Source organism: Rhipicephalus microplus, chromosome 10, assembly GCF_043290135.1.
Source record: "Rhipicephalus microplus isolate Deutch F79 chromosome 10, USDA_Rmic, whole genome shotgun sequence".
Lineage (NCBI taxonomy): Eukaryota > Metazoa > Arthropoda > Arachnida > Ixodida > Ixodidae > Rhipicephalus > Rhipicephalus microplus.
Genome location: NC_134709.1, coordinates 83,972,223 through 83,995,101, shown reverse-complemented (window position 1 = coordinate 83,995,101; position 22,879 = coordinate 83,972,223). Strand labels below are relative to the sequence as shown.

At 44.4% G+C, this 22,879-nt stretch overlaps 1 protein-coding gene across 1 annotated transcript in view; it reads right to left on the bottom strand.

The window, feature by feature from the left end:
- Positions 1 to 726: 726 nt before the first annotated feature.
- LOC119180783 (protein zyg-11 homolog B-like) overlaps positions 727 to 22,879 on the bottom strand; it is an 86,083-nt gene continuing 63,930 nt past the window's right edge. Inside the window, exons 17-18 of the mRNA XM_037431917.2 lie at positions 18,449 to 18,546; positions 727 to 16,695 (exon numbers count right to left, since the gene is read on the bottom strand). Of these exons, the coding sequence (XP_037287814.2) occupies positions 16,475 to 16,695; positions 18,449 to 18,546 (319 nt within the window). The 3' untranslated portion in view covers positions 727 to 16,474. The remainder of the gene's footprint in view (positions 16,696 to 18,448; positions 18,547 to 22,879) is intronic.

Sequence of the window (22,879 nt, the reverse complement as noted above, 5' to 3'; positions counted from 1 at the left end):
TCTTAAGCAGGAAATGGCACTGCCTTCTAGAGTTGCAACTTTCATGACTTTCGTGTTGCGAAATGTGATGCAATTATCGCGCGCAAGACATCGTACACCTTGTGCTAGTCTGCGCTGAATGAGCGATGCTTGCAATGAGCAATTCTATTGAAGGCACTTGCTGTACTGTGATGGACACACGGTGCTTTGTGGTCAAATGAACGATGACGGTGACATCCACAAAGGAGGTACTGAGAAAGTACTGCGCTCAAAGACTCTCTTAGAGATAAAAATGTACTAACTTCATTAGTTAAAGCTCATTTAACTCTAACAACACATTCCTACAATGCTTTGATAATGTTTCGCGCGTTTGAAAGACATTGTGTATTTGCGAGGCCCTTCTTTTCACTCGGGTTCTCCTTCATGTCCAATCAGTCCTTCCCAAGAACGGCATAGCCAACCAACCGTAGACCTGCTCCAACTTTTTCTCTCTCAACCATTCCTATGATGTAGCCTACAGGCCTATGGCTTTTAACATCGCTTTTTGCTTTTTTGTTGTCGCTGCTTTATCGTGTCTCAGCTTGTCAGAGCTTGAAAAAATAGAACATGTGGGAATTCGGACCAAAGTGAGATTCGAACTCTGTACCAAGATTACAGAAAGGCTTAGCCACACTATCAGCGTAACCTGTCACAGTGTGCCGTAGATGATATGTGCTGAAGATCAAAAAATTGAACAGCAGACACACGTAGGCATGTATACATATAGATTTTATATATTATATATATATATATATAGGTCTCTTCAAACAACAGCAACAGACTCTGCATCACATGTGATGTCACAAAGCAAAAGAAAACAACAAAGGAAAAAAAAAGAAACAAACAGTCGCCAACAATCCACTGAGGGTTATCACAATGGTTTCCTTTTTTTTTTCACAACAGCCCTACTTTACCAATAGCAGTCATTCGACAATACCACATAAGACATGGAGGGTGAAACAGAGAACAGAACACCAGCACTTTCGCGCCCGCTATTTCTCATGGTGGGCACAAACACTTCAGCTCTTGACCATAGGCACCAAACCCTGCTTGCAGCCGGATTTTCGTCATTCCAGCGGCTGCCCCAAATGTGACAGCAAACTGTTAACGCTGCAGAACACCTAACTGCCAGCAACTAGATCCTTATCATTTAAGTGAGGCAGTCGTGCCCCAAAAATGGAGCAAGTACGTCATCCATTGCATCCCAAGTGGCAGATACAGCTACGGCTGTCCACAATAAGAGATGTACTTTTCGTGCAATCGACAAGTCTCGCCACATGTTTCAAGTCCAATGCATTTGTTGAAAATGGGATGTACCACCATTAAACATAAATGTAGCTTTGGCAACCTTATCGCGTTTGATTTCAAGCACATACAACAGAGGTACAGGCTAATTGGTGATGTTTTAAGCCATTCAGTGCAAAATACGGAATGGCAACTTTCTGTGTGCACGGGCAGCGATTGTTCTCATGCAGGCTAACTGGTGATGTTTTAAGCCATTCAGTGCAAAATACGGAATGGCAACTTTCTGTGTGCATGGGCAGCGACTATTCTCATGCAGAGAACCTCAATGGTTCTTGTTCTTGACACCGGCAGCCGAGCTACCTTTTCTGTAACGACACAACTGCGCTAACATTTCATAGTCACCGAAACTTGGACACAAGTTTTCAGCACATACAACAGGGCCCTTATACATATGACTGGCGTACTTAGGGACAGATACATTTAAATTTCAGCCTTCCTTCTCTTGGAACAAAAGAAATGTGGTTGAACAAGGAATTCAGGATAGTCGGAGTGTTCCTAATATCGTAACAGCAAATGATGAACTGAAAGCCTTCAGTTTTGTCAAAACCAGGTGCCTCTGTTTCACTGCTTGATGGCCAGCATGATAGAAGCCAGTTGTAAAAGAGTCAGCTTTTACGATATTCCGAGCCGTAGCTAAGGGGTTCAAAGTGTCCAAGCATGACAAAAAAAAACATGGGCAGCTTTCGTACCTTAGACAAAAGCGAGACGATTAAAGGAAGACTGAAACAACAAAAGCCCACTGTAACTGTTGTTTCTACATAAAAGCAAAATCTATGCATGCACAACTGTTAAAGCGAATGTCAGCTTCCCACAAAGGCTGAATTCCGAGATGATCCCTTTCAGCGACAAAGGTGCTTTGTCAGACTTATATCTTCACGTCTCCAATTAATGCAGTGAATACTTGCTCGCTTTCGTCAGTCAGACAATCAGCACATAATGGAACCAAATTTTTGGCAGTGTCTCCAACTCGGAATACAGCCAGCCCTGAACTAAAGCGTGTAGTGATTCATTAAGTTAGGTTACCCCCATTACTATACCAAGAAACAAAATAGATTTACTGTTGGGTCCACACGGTGTCCCTTAAGAGACGGAACTGTTTCAGAAAATTTCACCCAAATTTTTTAGGGATATCCCGATATTCAACTGTGCATAAATAACCACGCCAAAGTACACATCATTACCCTAGAAGTCTCTAAAAAAAAAAGACCAGCACATTCCAGCCAAACAAACACTACGTGCCCCTCACGTGCAAAATAAGTGAAAGGACTTCCGATCTCTATAGCACGCAGTGCTGCTGTTTGCACGTGCCCATTCGTCAATCGCCAACCACACTGGCTGGACTAGATGCATCTGAACTAGTAAAGTACAGATGCTACTGTGATGTAAAGCCAAACTGCCAAGTTACCGAAAGTGGCCACACAGTTCACAGTATGTGCCGAGTCTCCACACATATTATCTCTTGCGACCTTTAAAAGTGCCCACATTCCTGCACAACAAGCCCGTACAGTGAAAGATGATGCTTAAATAACTGTCACTAGGCAATGTATCCTAACAATTAACGCAACCATCGAAAAGCAGTGCTCACCAACAGCAACTACAACTGGCCAACAAATGGTCCAAAGCTTAACTGCAGTAGCTTGCCAGTTAATGGGAAGCAAAATTAGGCAAGCTGGCTGGGTTCACAGTTAAATGCATGAGAACAGTGCTAACAACAAGGCATGAAACTGAAGCCATACATACACAAGCAATTGTGCACTGTCTGCTTTGTTTTACGCAGATTCTCGGCACTATCAACTGCACTTCCGGAATGAACGATCAGTCACTTAAATTTTTCTTGGGTTGCAACAATTTGATGACAAGCAAGTCAATAAAATTGGGCGACGGCATTCCAGTTCCCTTTACATAGACCGTTCACGCGAGAGACACGTCAGGATGTCAAATGCACACAAGTTGGCAATAGTTGCCACACGCTTGATAGGACTAATGAAACTCCTTTGCAAAGTGGCCCACTGAAAGAAAGTGAAAAATGAACCAGAGTATCTGAATAAGCATCCCCCGTCCATTGGAGCTCATTTAACTGGTAACAATAGTCACCAGTTTAAAAACAAATCATAGGCAACACACTGAACACTCCTACGGACCATATTGTAATGAATGCATGGCAGAGAGCAGCGGGAAAATAAATACGCTTGATTGTGAGCGCCAAATGTGACAGAACCTATAACATGACAAAAGAAACCCACTAAAAAAATCCACTCCAAAAAAAAAAAAAGAATTCAGATTTCAGATCCAAATGTTAGAGATGACACAACACAAAGGACAATTAAACAAAAACCACAGCAAATGGGTGACTGGCAAGCACACAAGCTGAACAATTTTCTTCGTGAACCAAGTTTCGAGCATAATTACAGCATGAGTAAGCTCAAAGAATGTACTTCAAGCATGACAGGTCAGTCCCTAACCATAGCACAACACAAGGATTGACACATGGGCACTATCGTATATCATAATCAGGGCAGATTCCAAACTATGTTAGATGTTGCTGCACAGTTTCTCTTGATCACGACTGCACCTAAGCAGGAACATGATTAACAAATTGTGATCCGGTTCCCTGATCATGTTTTAACTGTGTGTGCCAAAGTCGATCTGGATTAGTTTGAACTATGCAGCAGCAACTATTAAGAGAACTTCTTGTCGAGATAGTTAGTACCTGGTCATATCATTACTTTTTTGGCATTAATATACATGCAATGCAAGGAGAAGATGGCTGGAGACGCTCTGCATCATAGTCTCAACTTTCTGAGCGAGAAGCAGTTATGAACAGCTACAATTCTCCATTGCAATCAAGAAAACTGATCCAGATTAGCCGTGGTTGAGATCATAAGTGCCCATGTAAACTGAACAAGCTACTGAGGAACTCTACAAGTCATAAATAAAAAAAAGTCATAAATAAAAAAAAACTAGCAAATAACAACTTTAAAACGTTCGTACAAATTCACAGAGTCACTACTACTGCCTCACGCTTCGAAAGTTGGCCCCCAGTAGACCTTTTTAGGAAAAACAGAAGCCACCTAGAGTGCCCACAATAAACGACGAGAACTGGTTCCAATACTTTTTGCGTATTCTGGTAACAGCTAGAAGAAAGTGTTGGTTTCCCAAGAAGGTCTGCCTTCTGAACAAACACGCTTGCAGCCATCCACTATGGCACGGCAGCAACAACGATGACGTCCTGTCACAACAAACTGAATTAAAAGACGCCAAAAAGAATGCAGAGGCATTTTCGCATGCTCTCTCATTGTTTACCACGTCAAACCAACATGTTTGGGTTGGTTTTTCATCTAGTAACATAGGTTTATGATTGGGCAATTCTGCAATAAAGTTATTTAACTGAGTGCTCCATGCACCATGAGGGGCACAAACAGTACCAGAAGTCGCTCGCTGTATGCCATAACAATGTCTAATCTGCTGCTGCTGAGAAGAGCCACTCATCTTGCTACGGATGTTTCCCAATCCCAATTTCAAGCTGCGTTGACAGGTAAATTTTACGTGCTCTTTTGTTAAAAAGGCCATTAAACATGTATGGTAGTGTTTGTGCCATAAAAGGGAACAATGGCAGCACATGTGTAACACACAATTTTGTTTAGATAGTATTCATGTATTGCACTTTGGCAGCCATTCACACACACACTGTTGTGTTAAAACTATTGTATAGCGAGAACGATAACAGAGGGGCCGGTTCAGCCCTGCTGTGCAGACATGCAACGTAGATGGCTATGCGATATTCCGCAAAAAGCATTGCTTATGTCACACCAATACAGTGGTAAGACGGCTTCGCACGAGAACTGAGGCCTGCTTTGTTAGTGGCACAGCAATGGGGCATTCAGTGCCCGTAGCAACAGCTTCTGTAGGGAACCAGGCAAATAGAAACAAACCCACTTTTTGGGGAGCTACCATCATTGCAAATTATGCAACTACAAGAATGATGACCTGTCCAACCTGAAAAGACACAACAGGATTCATACAGGCGAGCGGCCATACAAACACATTGCACTTTTTTCTTCTTTTTTTAAGCCTTCCGAGACTGAGTCCTGAGAAATCTGGGCATTCTGAATTGGATTCCTGTATGCAAGGACAGACCAATGAAAGAGACTGCAAAGCAGGATAACGCTATGCAGCTTCAAGAAACGCTAATTATGAAACGCTGTCTTTTGATGAAAGGACTGTCGAAGGGCACACGCCGCCTACGAGAAAAAGACCCAGCGAAAATGCGCCTTTATTTTCCTACAGTGCTTTTGTGAGGATAACCAACCACATGCTGCAACGCACACGCAGAGGCAAATAACAAGATATGTTGCCATTTTTTTACAACTGCCCTTGCCAACATTTAATAATTTACTAGTTGACACTTTGCGGTGGCAGACCAGAGAACGCACATGTTTGGTGCGCTCCATACGCTCTGCACAGTCTGTACACCATGCCTTTTTTTTTCACACTCTGTATGTATTTACATTCTATTCTTCAAGAGCCAGTGATTGCACGCTGACAATGTGTTTCAACAAGTTATAGATTTCACATATACCTTGGAAACTTTTTTACAAATCATGGCCACGAGAGGCAAGTGATGCGGAAGTGCTCATGTTTTCTACCAACACAGCGATCTGTTCTTTTGTGCTCATGGATTCGCTAACTATGAGAGAATTCGATTTGTTCTAGACCCATATCTCACAAACCAGTAATATTGCGTACAGCAAGGCAAACTTTTGGCGAGTATTCACGTCAAGGGCAAAAATGATGCAACATAGCCCTGTACTTTGATCTGTTTGTGTGTGCGCCCCACTCGCTGTTTCAAAACTAACAAATCACTCGGCTAAGCACAAATGTATTGCAACAACTCCTCACTCACTCCACCTTATTTGCGCTAAGCATCAACGATCCGCCAATCACATTCGCCACAAGCCTCTCTGTTCCAAGGGCCAAACAACAGCATTTAGGCTTAACCTTGAGTAATTTTCGTAATTGCTAGAACCACGTGAGCACAAAAATATTTCAAATAAATAATCACAATGTGTTGTGCTCGATTGGTTCTGAAAATTCAATAGTCACTATTTGCAAGACAAATATTTTTCAAATAGTTTACAAATATTTCCAAGTGCGCAGTGTGAAAATTCACAAAAGTGGTGCACAAGCAGGATAGGTGCTGTTAGTTATATACACGTGAATGATGACCACTTACATAACGCAGCATTACCGTCCGACTCCCTGGGGAGTCAGGCAGCAACTGTTGTAAGAACACCTGCAAGCCATGTTCAGACTACGTTTATTACGTGTGGATACTCGGTAAGGATCGCAGGCGTAAACGCAAGCAACGTAATGAGCTTGTTCAGACGTTGTATCAAGCGTAAATGACCTAACGTTTGGGACGTAAATGTTGGTGGGCCCGCGACTTCAACAACACCCACTGATGCCACCGTTACGTGCGACCGATGGGGCAAAGCAGTTTCTGTTTTCACTTTTCGCTCGCGAGGCTTCCGGGCCTGCCCAGATTTTGCGTCTACGTGCGGGTTTCAAAAGCCATGCAGTAGCGTGTCTCTGCAGTTGTCTTCCTGGACTAGAGGGCAGACGCAACGTGTGTTAAGGAGGGTGCACGTCACCATCCCCCATTTAGCCAAACCAAACCAGCATTTGCGAGCCTGGATAGGCTGCAACAATGCTAGTGAGGACACAACGCAGGTGCATAGTGGTGATTGGCGCGCCATAAAGAATGTACCTTACTGAAAAGATCAATGTGAACATATGTGGTCGCTGGCTACGAGAACAGGTGATACAGTGGTTATGCGATACGACACTTATGACAGATGTGACTGCAGCCTTAACGCAGCTCAACTATCCGAATAGTTCTGTGCATGTGAAGAATACGATGGGGCTTTCAATACTAAAATTGTGAATACCAGGATTCAAAAATCGTTTCATGATGGATGTGAGAATGGCTGCTCAGCATTTGGAAACTGGTACCATCAGAAAGCTATCCAATTCTGCGACTAAATTCTCTTCTGGCACCAATGCAGAGGTCTTCGACTTGGTTTCAAAAATTATTATATGCACACCCATAGTAATTATTCAACCGTAACCAGTTATTAAGCATACATGTTCCAAGTACTAACAGTCGAACTTTTGTATTTAGGAATGCGGTGGTCAGGCAATTGTTTCTGGGACGCTGAACAGGTTTCCAGAATAGAAACACAAAACACGCTTAACAATCAGACACCCAGCAAGCTGTATAAAACAGTGCAGACTACAACGAGTATCTATCATGAATCCATTAAATCAAGATCAGTGCCACAAAATCAGCCCCAGACTACGCCACATACATCTTAATAGCTGACCACAGCATGGCATCTCAACGGCCAACAACGAAAAGAGACACCAATTTAAACGTGTTTGCCAATCGGTCATGTGTGCACTTCCACAGCATTCATAGTCACAACAAGCGATCCGCAGTACATTTACTTAAATTTCATACTTGACTAATGTGGGCAAAACGTAACCCACTTTAACATTAAAGCTGAACTAATGGATTGTACTAAGACCACACAATTGAAATGACGCATGGATGCTGTCGGTACTGAAAACGTGTCCTGCCTTCCCTTTCCCTTCGTATGACATGTTCTACCCGGTCCCTCAAACAAAAAAATATTAGTAATGCAAACACTTGCTTCTGCTGACAAATTTCTTGAGTTGTCATAAACCTATGCTTGTGCGAATATTTGAGCACCGACTGTTTTAATGCATATTACAGAATTAGAATTCACTTTGACACAAGCTTTAATTATTCCAAAATTCTATGTATTCTAATCTAATTAATAGGTATATATTAGTCTGCATGTAATCCTCTGTAAGGGTGATTTGCTGCAATGGAAAGGTGATACACCATGAATACACCTATTCTGAGAACATCCGCACTGCCGCAAAGCCTTACATCAAGATTAAATTAATATATTACCCGCACATAAATTCATCTTTTGTCTTTCATTTTAAAAGCTTGCTATAGCAGCTTATATGCTCTGGGAGTAGTAAATTTTAAAACGATATGTATTTTACAAATTATCACTTGAATTCTACCTAAAGTTATATCCTGCTACAATTCAAAGCTGCTTCCACTTTTTTAAACCAAAAAGAATGAAATTTGCACATGCCTTCTTTCAATCTTTGAAAAATATTGCGCTGCTTAGTTGGTTCCTGACAAATATGCATGAGCATAACAACACAATCGAGAACACTGCAATTGACGGACACTTTGCCAACCATTGTAAGAAGTGTGACGCAAAGCAACAGTGTGTTCTACTATTCAGTCAGACAGTTGTTTTGTATCAGCACCGGGAAAAAGCGACTCCAGAAAAAGCGACTCGTAGAGGCGGCAGAGATAGCAAGTGCAAATAACAGGTGTGATAGTATCCCATCTATCCTGTTATCTGTTAAAGAACATGAACTTTTGGCGTGGACACATGTCCTTTTTTGACATTCTAGTATCTTTCCTTTTCGTTTTTCTTTCTTTCTCTTTTTTGCGGTCCCCATGGGTGTATATATGCTCCGATCCCGCAATAAAAAGCTTCAGTTGATAGTGAGCGCTTTTCCTGACCTCTTTCTGTCCCGTGTTTTGTGCTTTCTGTTTTATAAAGAAATATGCACATTTTCTTTATAATATGTAATCTGTACATTATTTGCATTCAGTTCAAAATTATTCCCCGAAATCACTATTCACTTTCAACCTAATTTATCACTATTTGCATAAGCCTACATAAAACAAAACGGGGCAACTGTTTTTACACATTATTTTTGAACGGAAATGCTGCATTGCCACTATGATGTGCAGCAAGCTACTTAAAGGGCCAGTCAACTGGCTCAGACCTTTTTTTTACAACCCCAAACAAGCTCGATAATTCGTAGAGTAGACCGCAGAGATCATGTTTTCTGAATATTACAGCAGAGCCACCATTCTGAAAAACAATTCCCGCGCTCCTTTCCTGCGTCTGATCAATGCTCCTTGCACGCGCAGTGACGACAGCTCGGGAATAGGCGACGTGACACAGCACGCAGCTCGTCGATTAGTCTAAACCAGGTCTCAACAAACAGTAGTGAAGTTAACGACAGTTCCTGTTCCTACCCACAACTACAACAGAGCTATTCAATCATACAAGTTGCAAAACTACCTATGCGCTCCATGCATTAAAAGCGGGACACTTCACTGACCCAGTTTTCTGGAGTGAGCAGGTTGTCATGCCACCTGTTGATCAGCACACCCACTATTAGGCACATTATTTGTGTTTTGTGGTGATGCTCCCAGATGGCGCAACAATCCGCTCCCATAAAATTGAACTCAATAAAAATCAGGCCACCTTCACCTCCGAGTTTTGGAACGCAATTTTGCTTAAAATAGTCGGCTGCAAATCGAGCGACTGGGCTTCGGAGAAGCATCGGCATTGGGTAAACAATAAACAACCAGGTATCCCAGCAAGCGGAAGTCCGTTGTGACCGATCGAGTTCGCTGAAGACGTCAATCGCTGACATCACATTGCCGAAGTAGACGGAGTCCCAACGACAGGCCATGCCTTCCCCTCCCTCTGAAGGAGAAGGGTAGCGAAGCCGCGCAGAAATTTGAAACCAACTGAAAGCGATGTTATAGCACCTGTAACTTCCTTAATATAACAAGTATTCGCGAAATTCTTGCGGCAGCAAGTTCCCGAAGTAAAAATGCACATATTTCTCTTTACAAAAATTTTTGGACCTCAGGCTTGTTTACTGGCCATTTAAAGCAGAAGTTAGCCCAATTTTCAGAGCAAAGGTAATTTAAGCAGCCCCACTAGTGCAAACACTGCAGTTAACCCATCACTAGAACGTATTCTATTCCAGTTTTGGTCTTGAAGCATGGGCCAGCAAGCTGGTCATCCTGAAATACTACGTCGAATCCACGAATTATCACATATATTGAACTACCATAATATCGCCTTAAATATATTATAGATAACCAAATTATTTTATATATTGAATAACCGATTTAGAACTCTCTTGTGAACCCCTTAAGATATGATATATCCAAGCTAAACTGTACTACTTCTGAACAGAACACACCGATCTTAGTACAAGCGTCGTTTCTACAAGTTTGATCAGACGCTCTTCTTTGTAGGCAAGTGGCGAACTTTAATGCTCACTACTACACTTTTCCCTGGATGTTACGATGGTAAGTTGCAAAGTCTAGCACAAGCTATTCAGCTGCAGATGACATCTGTGTCACTACATTTACTAGGAACACTGAAATAGTTCTTACCACATAACAAAGTCCGCACTGAAAAGTCGCCTGATTTTTTTTGGAAGCACTTGTCGTGTGACAAAAGTCTTTTGCGAAACGTTAGATGGAGTGAAACCAGTCCAACTGGCATTCTTTAGTGCCATAATGCACGAAGTACAACCGACAAATGCAAGAGATGCCATCGTACATGCCATTCAAATGTGTTCTTTCGCATTTGCCAGGTTTTTTTTGTTTGTGTTTGTTTTGGTGTATCACGAGATTAGTTCCAATCATAGTAGAGGAAAATGATGATCACGCGTACGCTTGCAGCTTGTGTTCGTTGTCCGCTGATATGCAGTTGTGGCCGAGCTATCGATAAGTAAAGATTTGTAACTGTCAGACTGTAAAGACCTGTAACCTTGAACTCTCAAGACCTGTTCCGTGGTTCTCGGCCTCATCTTTAAGACGTGTATGGGCCAGCCGCAGCCTGGAACCCCACAAGCGGCGCCCAATAGGGAGAACTCTGCTCTGCGACCTTCGAGATAGACCCGACACCGACCATCACCACTGACCAATGACACTTATTGATTATGGCCCACTACCAGGAGGCTTCGCCCACGACGAGCTGTGGGAGCTGCAGAAAGCTCTCTTGCACCTCGATCAATTTGGCGTCGTAAACCCCTTCTAGCCGAGTTGGCCGATCCTGGCGCTGCCGCGCTATCACACCTCCAGTCGCATGAGTCCTGACGACGTGAACACACCACGGCTCTTAGTACTGTTAGCAAGCCACTGGCATTCTGGGGGCAAGCGGCACGACTACGAGCGCCAAACCGACTTTCGACGACAATGAAGGCGGATCGCCGAAGACTGGCAACAACCCGACAGTGAGCGGTGAGAGTCATGGAGGCACTGCTGACGGATGTCGTGTCTGCCGTCACCGAGGCACGCACCATGGATTGCGTTGCGATTCACGCAGAAAGTGCAGAAGACGTGGTGGTCTTGTGCAACAAGGTGAGATGCAAGGACAACAAGAGACGCAGTGACAGGGCATGCACTGACGAGGGCACGGAGAACATGAACATCACGGACAATGACCAGCAAGAAGCACACAGCAGTGGACAATGTGGTCTTCAAGGATATGGTCAGTGATGGCGAAGACAATGACAAAGAGGTCGGTGAGACTCGGCACTGCAGAGGGCAGGTCTTGAAGTCACAGCGTGGTGACGAAGAGGTCGGGAAGTCCAGGGATGGTAAAGCGGTGACTATGCAGCTCAAGATGACTATGCAGCCATCTTGAGCTAGACGTAGAAAATTTTAAATGTGCTCTTGCACTTTCTTTGCTTTTTTTGTCCACTTCTCACGCATTTCTGGAATTTACATTGTTTGCGTGCCGAGTTTTTGTCATATGCGTTCTGAGCTGTGTCAGGCATGAGCATATTTCCGAATATCAGGCAAACATGCGTAGTACTCGCCAGGAGTGGACCGTTCACACGCGTCTTCGATGCATGCACACTTGAGTACACAGTAAGCTGCATCCCGATGAAAATAGGTATAGTTCACTATTCAACTGCTATTGAGGTTGGAATTGGATCTGCGCTGTGGCTTGTGTCGCAGCCATGGACGGAGCAGACAGCATAGCAGACACCACAGCAGATGCAAACAGCATCAAGTGCACAGATGGTCCGAGGCCGCACGGGCTGGCTAGGGACTTTTGGATCACGTGCATGTGACATAGCGACCTATGAGCCGAGGCATCCTCGAGCTGCTGGCGACTGGTCCGGGACTTAGTAAATCAATAAAGCTTATTGGCGTATTCCTAGCAATTCAACGACATAGAGGAGAAACAAAATCACGTTGAGGTGCAGTAACAGACGACATATAGTCGGTTACAATTTAAGAATAAATGCATGCTCTGCCCCCAGTACTGCAGCACACGCCTGTCATTTATCCGTGCAAAAGAACAATGATTGGCGATTTCTGTTCTAAACATAAGCACATTTCCGCTGGTAATGCAAACACTATGCTATTATAAATTAAAAGTTCGTCATTTCTTGTTAAAATGTTTCGCTTTGCAGAGCAGTGAAGACAGAACTTTTAATGAAATTTACCAATAAAATTTCTCAACTGAAAACTGGCGAAATGAACATGATCCTGTATGGCCAAGTGATATGCCTGAAATCTGTGTAATCTGCCTGACATCATGTAAATAATCAACTGCCATTCAGCAAGACATATATGTAAATTCTGCCTGGGTGGAACGGTGACCGCTGTAGGCGGAGCTTGCATTTATTTTTAGGCTGTAATCGACCACAGTGCCAACCTCGGCGAGGGCCATGGAGTCAGCGCTAGAGGTTACGGGAGCAGCAACCGCGAGCGCGCCGATCAGAGGTAGAAGAGGAGGACGAAGATTGCGAGTGCGCTCGTGGCACACGGCAACAGCTGGCAGTGGGCAGTTGCGGCTAGGGCTTAGCGGAATAAACCCAGTTCCTGGTATGGCTCTGCGTCTTCTCTGCGGGGTTCTGGGTTGAGTAGCCTCAAAACCCCATTTAGCGCCCAACAGGAAGAAGGAACCCTGCCCGTGGGCCATGGGCACCGAGGTACCTATCAATCTGCGACCATGGCTCATTCAGCGATGCCACCCCTGTTTCCAGCAACACCTGTTGTGCCACTCCTTTGCTTCCCTCGAGGAGCTTGCTCACTTTGCTCAGCAAATTGCTGAGCTGTCTACTCCGACCTTACGCATCGTCACGGAGGAGGGAGGTAAGCTCAATAGAGGCAAGGCAGAGGCCCGTTGGTGTCAACAGCGTTCATGGGATGTCGCCGACGTTGCAGCGGATGCTGACGCCATGTGGAACATTGACACGACGCGAGCCGGCTCTGCGGAGTGAGCGAGGGCAGCGATCATGAATGCAGTCACAAAGTACCGGGATGACGAAGCAGCATATGTGAAGAAAAAGAAAAAACGAGGAATAAAGAGGAAGAAACCAAGAGAAACAGAGTGCAAGGACACGGGAATAACACCAGATGAATCATAGTCTTGTGCAGAGGTGGTTCACGCTTAAGGCTTCCCTTGAAGCCGAAGTGGATCGTCTGAAGCAGGAAACACTGTGGCATACAACTCACAACAGTCAGTTCGAATGCAAGTTACGAAGCTAGGCTGATGGACGTGATGGTTTCGAGCACAAACATGACGTCTACAAGTCCAAGGCAACCACCATGATTGACGAGAAGAACCACCACATTTCTGAAGAGGAAGAAAAGGTCCGTACACTGGAGGACTGGCTGAGGACTCGCAGGAGCACAGTTGCATGAAGAGGCTGCTTGAGGAATTTAAAAAGCATCTCAAGGATCAGCAGGAGGAGTGTGCCAGGTTTGAGAGGCAGTTGCTGGAGAGAAATACTGAACTGTCAAACATGCGGCGAAAACACGAAGAAGAGCTTCAAAGGCAGTGTATAGTTCAAGACTCGCAGGTAGATGAGCTACTAATGCAAGTATCTGATCTCTTTGCGCAGCTCGCCCACGTCCAGGAGGAGCACGACTGAGAGGCAAATCAAGTGCAAGCACTAACTGTGAAACTGAGCAAGAAGGTAGTCGAGTGCAGTGAGAACCAGAAGTGCATCCAAGGGCTTGAGCCTGGCCAGAGGACTTTGTTGACAAAGATCTTCGAACTAGAAAAGCAGCTCAGTGTTCTGTGGCACACTTTAGAGAAGAAGGAGATTGAACAAAACAGCATCCAGAAAGAGCTTGCAGAGCTGAAGCCGGTGCTTGTCTCGGCCGAGGTGGAGAACAAGCGACTGATGGAGGAGCTAGTGGCAAGGCAGCAGGAGGCGGACAAATATCAATCCCGACTAAAAGTAGTGACGCAGATGCAGGAATCCATAGAAAGAGCGATAGAAAAGGTGGAGCAGTTGGAGGAAGCTGCAGTTAACATTAGCAATTACAACAGCATGACCTTCTCTTCACATGCTCAGTCTAAAGCACTCAAACAGTTACCTTGTAATCAGCGCAACACAACTTCAGTGATGTATCACTGTATTACCATAAACTTGTCCTAATTTGTGCAGAAGTTGGCCGTCAGTTAACACTGAAACATTGAATTTCCAATGCCATTTTTTCAAGGAATCGCAGATGTGCATTTGTTCATTCTTAGAGAATGATGCAAGGGTAAATCGTAATACGTAAAAGAAAGACGTGGCAGCCTTACACACAGCTCTGGCTTCGATTTGTAACAAGCAGAACACATGATAGCATGAAGTTGCCAGAAGCACGGGCTCAAAGACAAATTTCTTTTCACTAGTGCTACATCCAGTCATAATTTAATTTTTTTTTTGCCCGCCTTCGTGTGGCTATGTTCTTTCATCAGGCTCAAAGACGGTAGGGTAAATCATTTAGGGCTTTGCACATCCACAAGAAAAAAAATAATAAATGCATCAGCCGCCTGTTGCTTGCGTAGCACTAAAGAGACTGTCTTGTTTCGAATCAATAACATGCCTGCTGGTTGTCTGTGAATGCCTACGCATTGCTGTACAATCTGCCCAGTGTTGAATGAAACTTGAGTGGAATTTGTGTTTGCCACGTGTTCCTAAACGTCGTGCTTTTTTTCTGTGGCGCCATCGCCCGAAGACTGAGCCGAGATCATTAAACCAACCCTCTGTACCTCTGCAAGTGTCGCCACTTTCACCACGCTGGCCTAATTTCACTTTAAAGGTATCTGCTGCTTCTCTCTAGTTCAAGGACATTGAAACGAATGTCACCAGCTAACAGCTGCACAGCGACACGAGCAAATAAATTAATTGAAGCTTCAGAGTTTTACAGCTAGTTACGGGCACCGACAAATGGTGTGGACACTTCTCCCCCTCCCCCTCCCCCCTCATAAATCGTAGCACTCTGACTTCATGAAAAAGGTTTTATTTATGGTCGAAGGGTTACCTAAAGAAAAATTTTTCTACTCACACACGATTTGGCAAGCTCAGATTGGAATTTCAACACACCGTGAAGTGCAACGACACACATGCCTATTTCCTAAGGTACACACGCAATGCCAAAGCGCACTTTATGAAACTACACTCACCAGACCACTGCGCACGTATCGCGCTGAAAAGATGCATGACTCACTCACTCACGGGGAATGTAGTAACGGTGCGATACTGTTCAGCAGGAGTGAACACTACAACCACACTGCAACACACGGTTACTCAGTGCACAAAGAAGAGCAACGAAATGAGGAACGAAAAAAAAAGAGACTAAGTTTCGGGGCTTCGCTTTTTGAACGTGCCCATCATGGTACACCTCCCTCGCAAGCCAAGGGGCAAGAGACTGGCAGTCAGAAAAAGGGTCGACGGTAAAGAGAAGCCAAGTTCCGAGGGCTGGCGGTCGCAGCGCATGGTCTCCGGCACCTACGCTTCTCTATTTCATCACGCAACGCATTACTTGACCTACAAACGAGAGTGAGAGTGACTGTGAGGCCCACAATTGCACCGACATGTGCTTAACGAACTTCAATAACTTAAGAGACTAAGTCAGTGGGCCATAATTGCCCAGAAGCTTCCACAATTTTAAGAGCCGCTGTGGAAACGATCAGGCAAATGCTTCCACAAGATATGGAGTGAGCGGCAACCCCCTCCCACGAGACTGTACAGCATGCATGACCACAGCTACGTAAGCTATGAGACACCAGAATGATGTGCAGCGGGGAGAAACCGCGGTGGCTTGAGTGTCTGCCACAGGAAAGTCTCCGTGAACAATCGGCAGCTAAGGACCGCAACAGTCCCGCCTTGAATAAAACGGGTGCGTCACGGCACCACAAGGGGAAGAAGTTAAGGAGTTGACCTAGATGTGCGATGACACTCCCGGACCAGGGCGCCGCTGTCATTGAAAGATGTCCGGCAGCGTCGTGGTGCCGCTGGTCGCGGTGACAGCGGCCGCTGCTGTCGCGCCCGCGGCCGCGGCAAGCTTCTCCTGGCTTTGCACCACGGCCACTATGTTCTGACAGATGGTGGCGACGGCCGGGTCGGTGTCTGGGTTGTCCAGCATGCCTTGGAGCACGTCGATGCCTCCTTCGTCCCGCAACATGGTACAGTAGCGCTTGGCTGTGAAAAGGACCAAGGTTGCTCAATCAATGCACAGTATCACACCATTCTAGGGAGGACGCTATCCTGCTTGTCAAACTTTTTTTAATTCTTGATTAACTTCTCAGAAACTTTCTTTCTCTATGCATATTTGCACACTGACCTCAAGTATGGAATTCTTTTGTTATATGGTTACAATGTATCGCTATAAATTATAGAATGTTTTATACGCCTTTTTGGGAGCAAGCTTTTTCTGATGGTGAGAGAGACACATACCATTTCTCTCTTTTACAAGAATGTACTGTCTTGTTATGCACTACCTTAGACTGAAATACTGGTGCTAAAAGTTCCCTGAAAAAGTACACTTGAACTGATTAGGTCTTCTTCTTCGTGCCCATCTGATGTAAGCGACCGTAAATCTTCTGAAGATCATCCCTGACGCCACCACAATAAGAAAACAACAACAACAATGGCCCGCAATTGTGAAATTTTCAGGCCTTGATCTATCACATGCAAAGCACTCCTTAGGTCACTTTTGCCGCAGTACTCTGGTATGATGCGGAGGAGCGTATGAAGATTATCAAGGGGCTATTAGCTGTCACAGGTCACAACATACCTCACTGCTTATTTATACACGCGTACACGGGCCATATGTTAACGAGGGCAAGTAAATCGCTGACCTCCAAGAGCTTCACTTGCAATCATTTTGAACTGTTCACGACACTGATGGGGTGCAAAACAACGAATGAAAATAGACCTTTTTTTATTGTACACTAATTTTCCTTATTTTTTGGTGATACGAATGTTGAATGATATGAATATTTTTGATGACCCCTGGAGATTCGTATCACCTAGGTTGTATTGTATAAGTGTATTGTTCGGTTCAACATTGTTTGACTTTTACGTATCAATTTTATTTAGAAATTATAAGCATAGTAGCACCTTGAATACGATAGTCACTCCTGTACTTCAACCTACAGTTACAAAATACTTCGCAGGTTCTAGTTGCCACATTAGGCAAGTTACCTTAGTTTTCATAATTGTGGTATTTCTTGCTGTTTAAAAAGTGCTCGCAGTGTTCCTTTAGTAAACTGACAAATACTTGTTGCAAATAAAATTTTGTGGTACTGCAGGGCTCTATTGAAATTGTTCCTTTAGTATTAAAATACTATTCTAATATTACATGAGTCATATTCATATTTGATTCGCTTTCATACTGTTCTATTTATATTCAATGCAGTTTAAGAAATTGGTAAACCCACACCCCTACTAACGAGCATGAACCTTTACAGGACCGACATGCAGGTAGACAAACTACATAGCTTACAAGTGAAAATTAAATTACGGTGTTAAACATGCAAAACTCATGGTCAGATTATGAGCCATATTGCAACAGAAATACAGATCGTCTTTGATTACACAGGGCTGTTTAACATGAACCTCCTCCTAGCTGTGTGATCATGCAAAGCCTCGTGATTAAACACTTAATCACTTTCACAGTTTGTCTCTGTGAAAGTGAACTCACAAAAAACGGCTCCTGATTCACTTCCAAAAAGAATTTTTTCTTGTTTACTTTTCTCCCCTGTTCACATCGTTCAAAGGAGTGTAAAATGACCTCCTCAACCTATTAAATCAAATTTCAGGCCAGAGAGGAACCACAACACCTCATAAAAGAGCCCGCAAAGCCTTATAAGCCTTATAACAAGTTACAGACATGTATTCCTGACACTTCGACTCGCACAACGCAGAAAAGGAGGCAAGAACATGCACATACGGTTCTTGGAGCAGACGTGGTGCATGGCCCAGACCGCCCACAGCTGCACTTCGCAAGATGTGTTGCACCGAAGCAACGGGAAGAATGGGTTGAACGACCTGAAACCACGAGATCGAAGAGCCTTTACCTCACCGAAATAGGGAACAAGCATCGTCACCGCATCACCGACACCCAACACGGCGAGAAATGCAATCGTACACTTCTTGTGGGAACTTGATAAAGTATAATAAAATGGGTTGCCTGAAAATCAAGATGCATGAAAACAAGCATACTTGGTGACAAATTCTTAATCGAAACAACAGCACAAATCGAACAGAGGTAATCTTGGAAAGTAAAAAATATGCTCATTAGAGAAATTGTTGAGGTGGCCCACACTTCTCATTTGGCAGAGGCATTCATCAGCATGTATTTCGTTGACTTGCCCAAAAATGAAGCTGATTATATTTTCTATGCAAATGCTCTTCAGGATAGTGTTTTTTTTTTTCATTGTCAATTTCGTTTCTTGTTAGCATTCATGTGCAGTGGTTGTCGCATGCTCTTGTGAGCAGCACAAATTGTCACTACATATATGTGTATTTCCCTAACTAAACATCTGTTTAAAGTCGGCACTTGTCCATGTTAGCTCTCTTTTCGTCCATTCGTTGTTGTTTTTTTTGTCACGGTGTCGAAATTTGTGACATGCATATGAAGTTATACTGCATTGCATAGCACATTCTGCAGCGAAACGTCCCTCTACACCCCAATGCACTGCCGTGAAAAGTGATTCATTCTACAACACTGCAAGAGCATGTCAACAAATGCAAGATATTATTCTTTACAATAAGTGTAAAAGTGTTTTTGTGGAAGTTACAAACAGAATCTGCCATCTCCTCACTTACGGGAGCGTTCTTAGTTCATTTAAGGGGCACTGCACTTGAACACTTTTCTTGTAAACCAATGATCAACTTTTATGAAACTTGCAGAGTATTTTCTCCAACTGCTTAAATTATGCAATTCTTTTTCACACAATGGGCAGTATTTTAGATAAACATTTTGTGGGCCTTCTGGGGAGTAAATTGCTTACAAAATTGAAAGATGAAGTAAATCAGCACGTTACAATAACCTAGAATTGGAAATGTATGTAGTGAACCAAGAAATTAAAGTTTCAAACCCATTTGAACAAACGTTACAGTATGTTGAACATTCATAAACAAAATTCGAGCTTGACGTCAACTCACTTGCAATGTTCAACATATAAACTAAAATATAAAGCTAATAAACTCAAACCTTGATGTAATAAACCCAGATAGAACAAAACATCATTTATAACGAAGTGAATGAAAAATAGCCATGCAATAAATGTAATGCTAGAAATAAACTTTTATAACGAATTTTTTTATATAACGAATTTATTTTCGTGTAAGATGCAACTTTGTTACAATGAGGTTTGAGTGTACCTAAATCATTTCCATGTTTGTACTAATCTAATCTGTTCTTGCATGCAGGCTTTCTTGAATTACCTTAGTTTCAAAATACAAGCAAAAGCTCCCTTTTGGCACTAGCATTATCACAATTTCCAGTGAAAATGTGACCAAGTTAATGTACAAGAACAGACTGCTACTATAATAGATTGGCCGCAAAAGTATTAAAACAATGTTATTCCAGAAATCCTAACCCTGGGTTTTTCCCTGACCTACTCTGCTCCCTTCTTGTCTCTTATTTAAGGTTACACCTACCATTTTCCTTTCCATCACTCGCTGCGTCGTCCTCAATTTAAGCTGAACCGTTTTTGTAAGCCTCCAAGTTTCTGCTCCATAGGTAAGTACAGGCAAGATGCAGCTGTTATATACCTTTCTCTTGAGAGATAGTGGCACTATGCCATTCACAATATGAGAATGCTTGCTGAATGTGCTCTACCCCATCCTAATTTTTCTAGTTACTTCAATCTTGTGGTTCAGCTTCACGGTTATTACCGGTCTGTGATGTGATTGCGCGCGTTTAAAAAGTGCGCCACTCCATCAGCCAGAAGAAGATGAAGATAACGCTCGGTTGTGGCACGTGTGGGCGTGAAAATTTTGCTTCAATGAGGTCCTTCCACGGAGATTTCAAGGCCCAATGGCTGGGTACCACGAAAGTACAGAATCTCCAATCGGGACGAGACAAGTGGGCCAGAGCGGCAGGAGAAGCCTGAGCAGAGCAGATCAAGGGTAGTTCAAGAAGACGGGGCAAGCGGAAGGTCGTCACCGGACCGGGCGCTGAAGATGGGCCGTCGGGCGTCAGACCCGAGCCTGCAGGACTTCGACCGGCCGGGGCCTCCTGCTGTCGTGTTCCCGCTCGAGAGCACCGTGGCCATCCGGTCCTGAACTCCTTCCTAGGACCGGCGGACTTTGATTTCAACAGGCGAGCAACAGCCGTCGGGCTACGGGCCTGAGCTGTGCGCCCAGCTGCTTGGCCAGGTTGACCCTGGTTCGCTGACGCGTCGCCACCAGCCTGCGTTCTCTCGTCACCGACGGTTCCACAGTCCTAAAGCCAGGCAGACGTGGCCGAGTCGGGACAGAGTGAAGAAGGTGGCCAGGGCGCGGGAGTGGCGGCCAGCAGAGCTCCTGCATCGAGGTCCCAGCGGGCTCCCACCTGGACACTAAGCTTCTTCTCGTCACCTGACGTGGGCCAGGCTTGTTCTGGTCTTCTGGCGTTGGCCAAGAAACGTCTCCGGCTTCGTGTGCGAGCTGCGGTTGCCGAACGCCGAAAGGTCACTGACTTCGACCAGCCCGACGCATCCTGCCGTGCCAGTCAACCACGTGAGCGTCTCAAGCTAATCACCATTCTTTACCTACTGCGCAAGTGCGTCTTCACCATTACTCGGTCGCATCAGTTGCAAGCCCCGCATCCCCGCTGTCGTCGTTTACGTGAGTGCGTCCATGCATTGGTAGCACAGCTTTCGCTGCAAGCACCTCTTCCAGCTATGTCGTGACAAAGTTTATTTTGAACTGAACATTTATGTAATGCACTGTTCACGTCTTTAGCCGTTTGGTCTTTTTGCCAACCTCTTTCTAGTTATGTATGCTTTGTTCTTTGTCTGCTATTTGTTATTTAGGGGTTTGTAAATATATTGACTGTTGGAGATTTGGGTGGGAGCAAATGGTCTCGTCAGCTCATTTCCCGATGATGGTTATGTCGTCGGTGGTTTTTGCTTTTACACGAACCTACACGAGTGCATGCCCGTTAAACGGCCTCGTGACAAATTGGCGTCCGCGACAGGACGAGACCATTTTTACCACTTACCTCTCCACACTAGAACAGGAACATGAGTAGGGCAGACCTAGAGGAGTCGGCAAGACGCATGGGTCTAAAGGCGATGAAATGGAGGCTTGATGTGGGGAACGTGAGAGGCGCATTCGCAAAGAGAGGGAGGAGGAAATGGAGTTTGAAAGAGAGATGAGAAAGAAGGAAAATGAAATTGAAGAGCTAAGGCAAAAGGAGGAAATGGAGTTTAAAAGAAAGCTGAGAAAGAAGGAAATTGAAGAGCTAAGGCAAAAGACGTTTCAGTTGCGGCTGAAACTGGCAGAAGCCGAAGCAAGAGTACTACAAGGTAGAGACTGGCGAGCGGAATTTTCGTATTTGAGCTCCAAAAAGCGGGTAATCGACATGTGCTTTGATAGTAGGACCTTTATTAGCAATTTCGACGGCAGACTTGGAACGTTTGTGATGAAGGTTTAGGTGCAGGTTCCCTACAAGTGAACGGCAGAGTCGAAGGGAAGGGTGATGGCGAGAACAGTCGAGGTTTGGTGACCGTGATCAATGCGGCTTCGCAGGAAGTTTCAGAGAAGGGACAGTCAAGTTCCTTATATATCCATGTGGCTACACGAACTGGTGCAACCAAATCCACAGTTTTAGAAGGGGTATGGAGTCCTCTAGACAACCCTGACGGAAGGGCAGTTGATGTTCGCGTAGAGTGCACATCCAAAAACCAAGGAGCAGTCTCTAAAAGAGATGCGATTCTTCCAGTGCACGAAGTAAGACAAGTGACATTGCAAGGAGCGTATACCTTGTACGTAACTCTGAGGCAGTAGCCGCAGAGTCATCCTGCGTAACACTGTCAGATGTAAGCAGTGGCACAGGCGTGGTCGAGAAACATACAGTTATCTCGCCTGAACATGGTGCAATGATTGCGTCATGTCAAAGTAAAGAGCATAGCATTCCGTGCGAAGAGCAGGAACCGACTACGAAATCATTCAGTTTGGAAAATAAAAAGAAGTTGTATGAAGGAGCATGTGACCTGTGTGCAAGCCAAGTAGAAAACTCAGAGGGAGTTGTAGCAGTGTCTGTCTGCATGTCTCCAGCTGTAGTGACAGATGCCGTTGACGGGGCTGATGATCATGTGGACAAAATTCCGAGGCAGAACTACAGGCATATTTGTGATCGAAAATGCTGCAAGATTTTCGCTTTCCATTC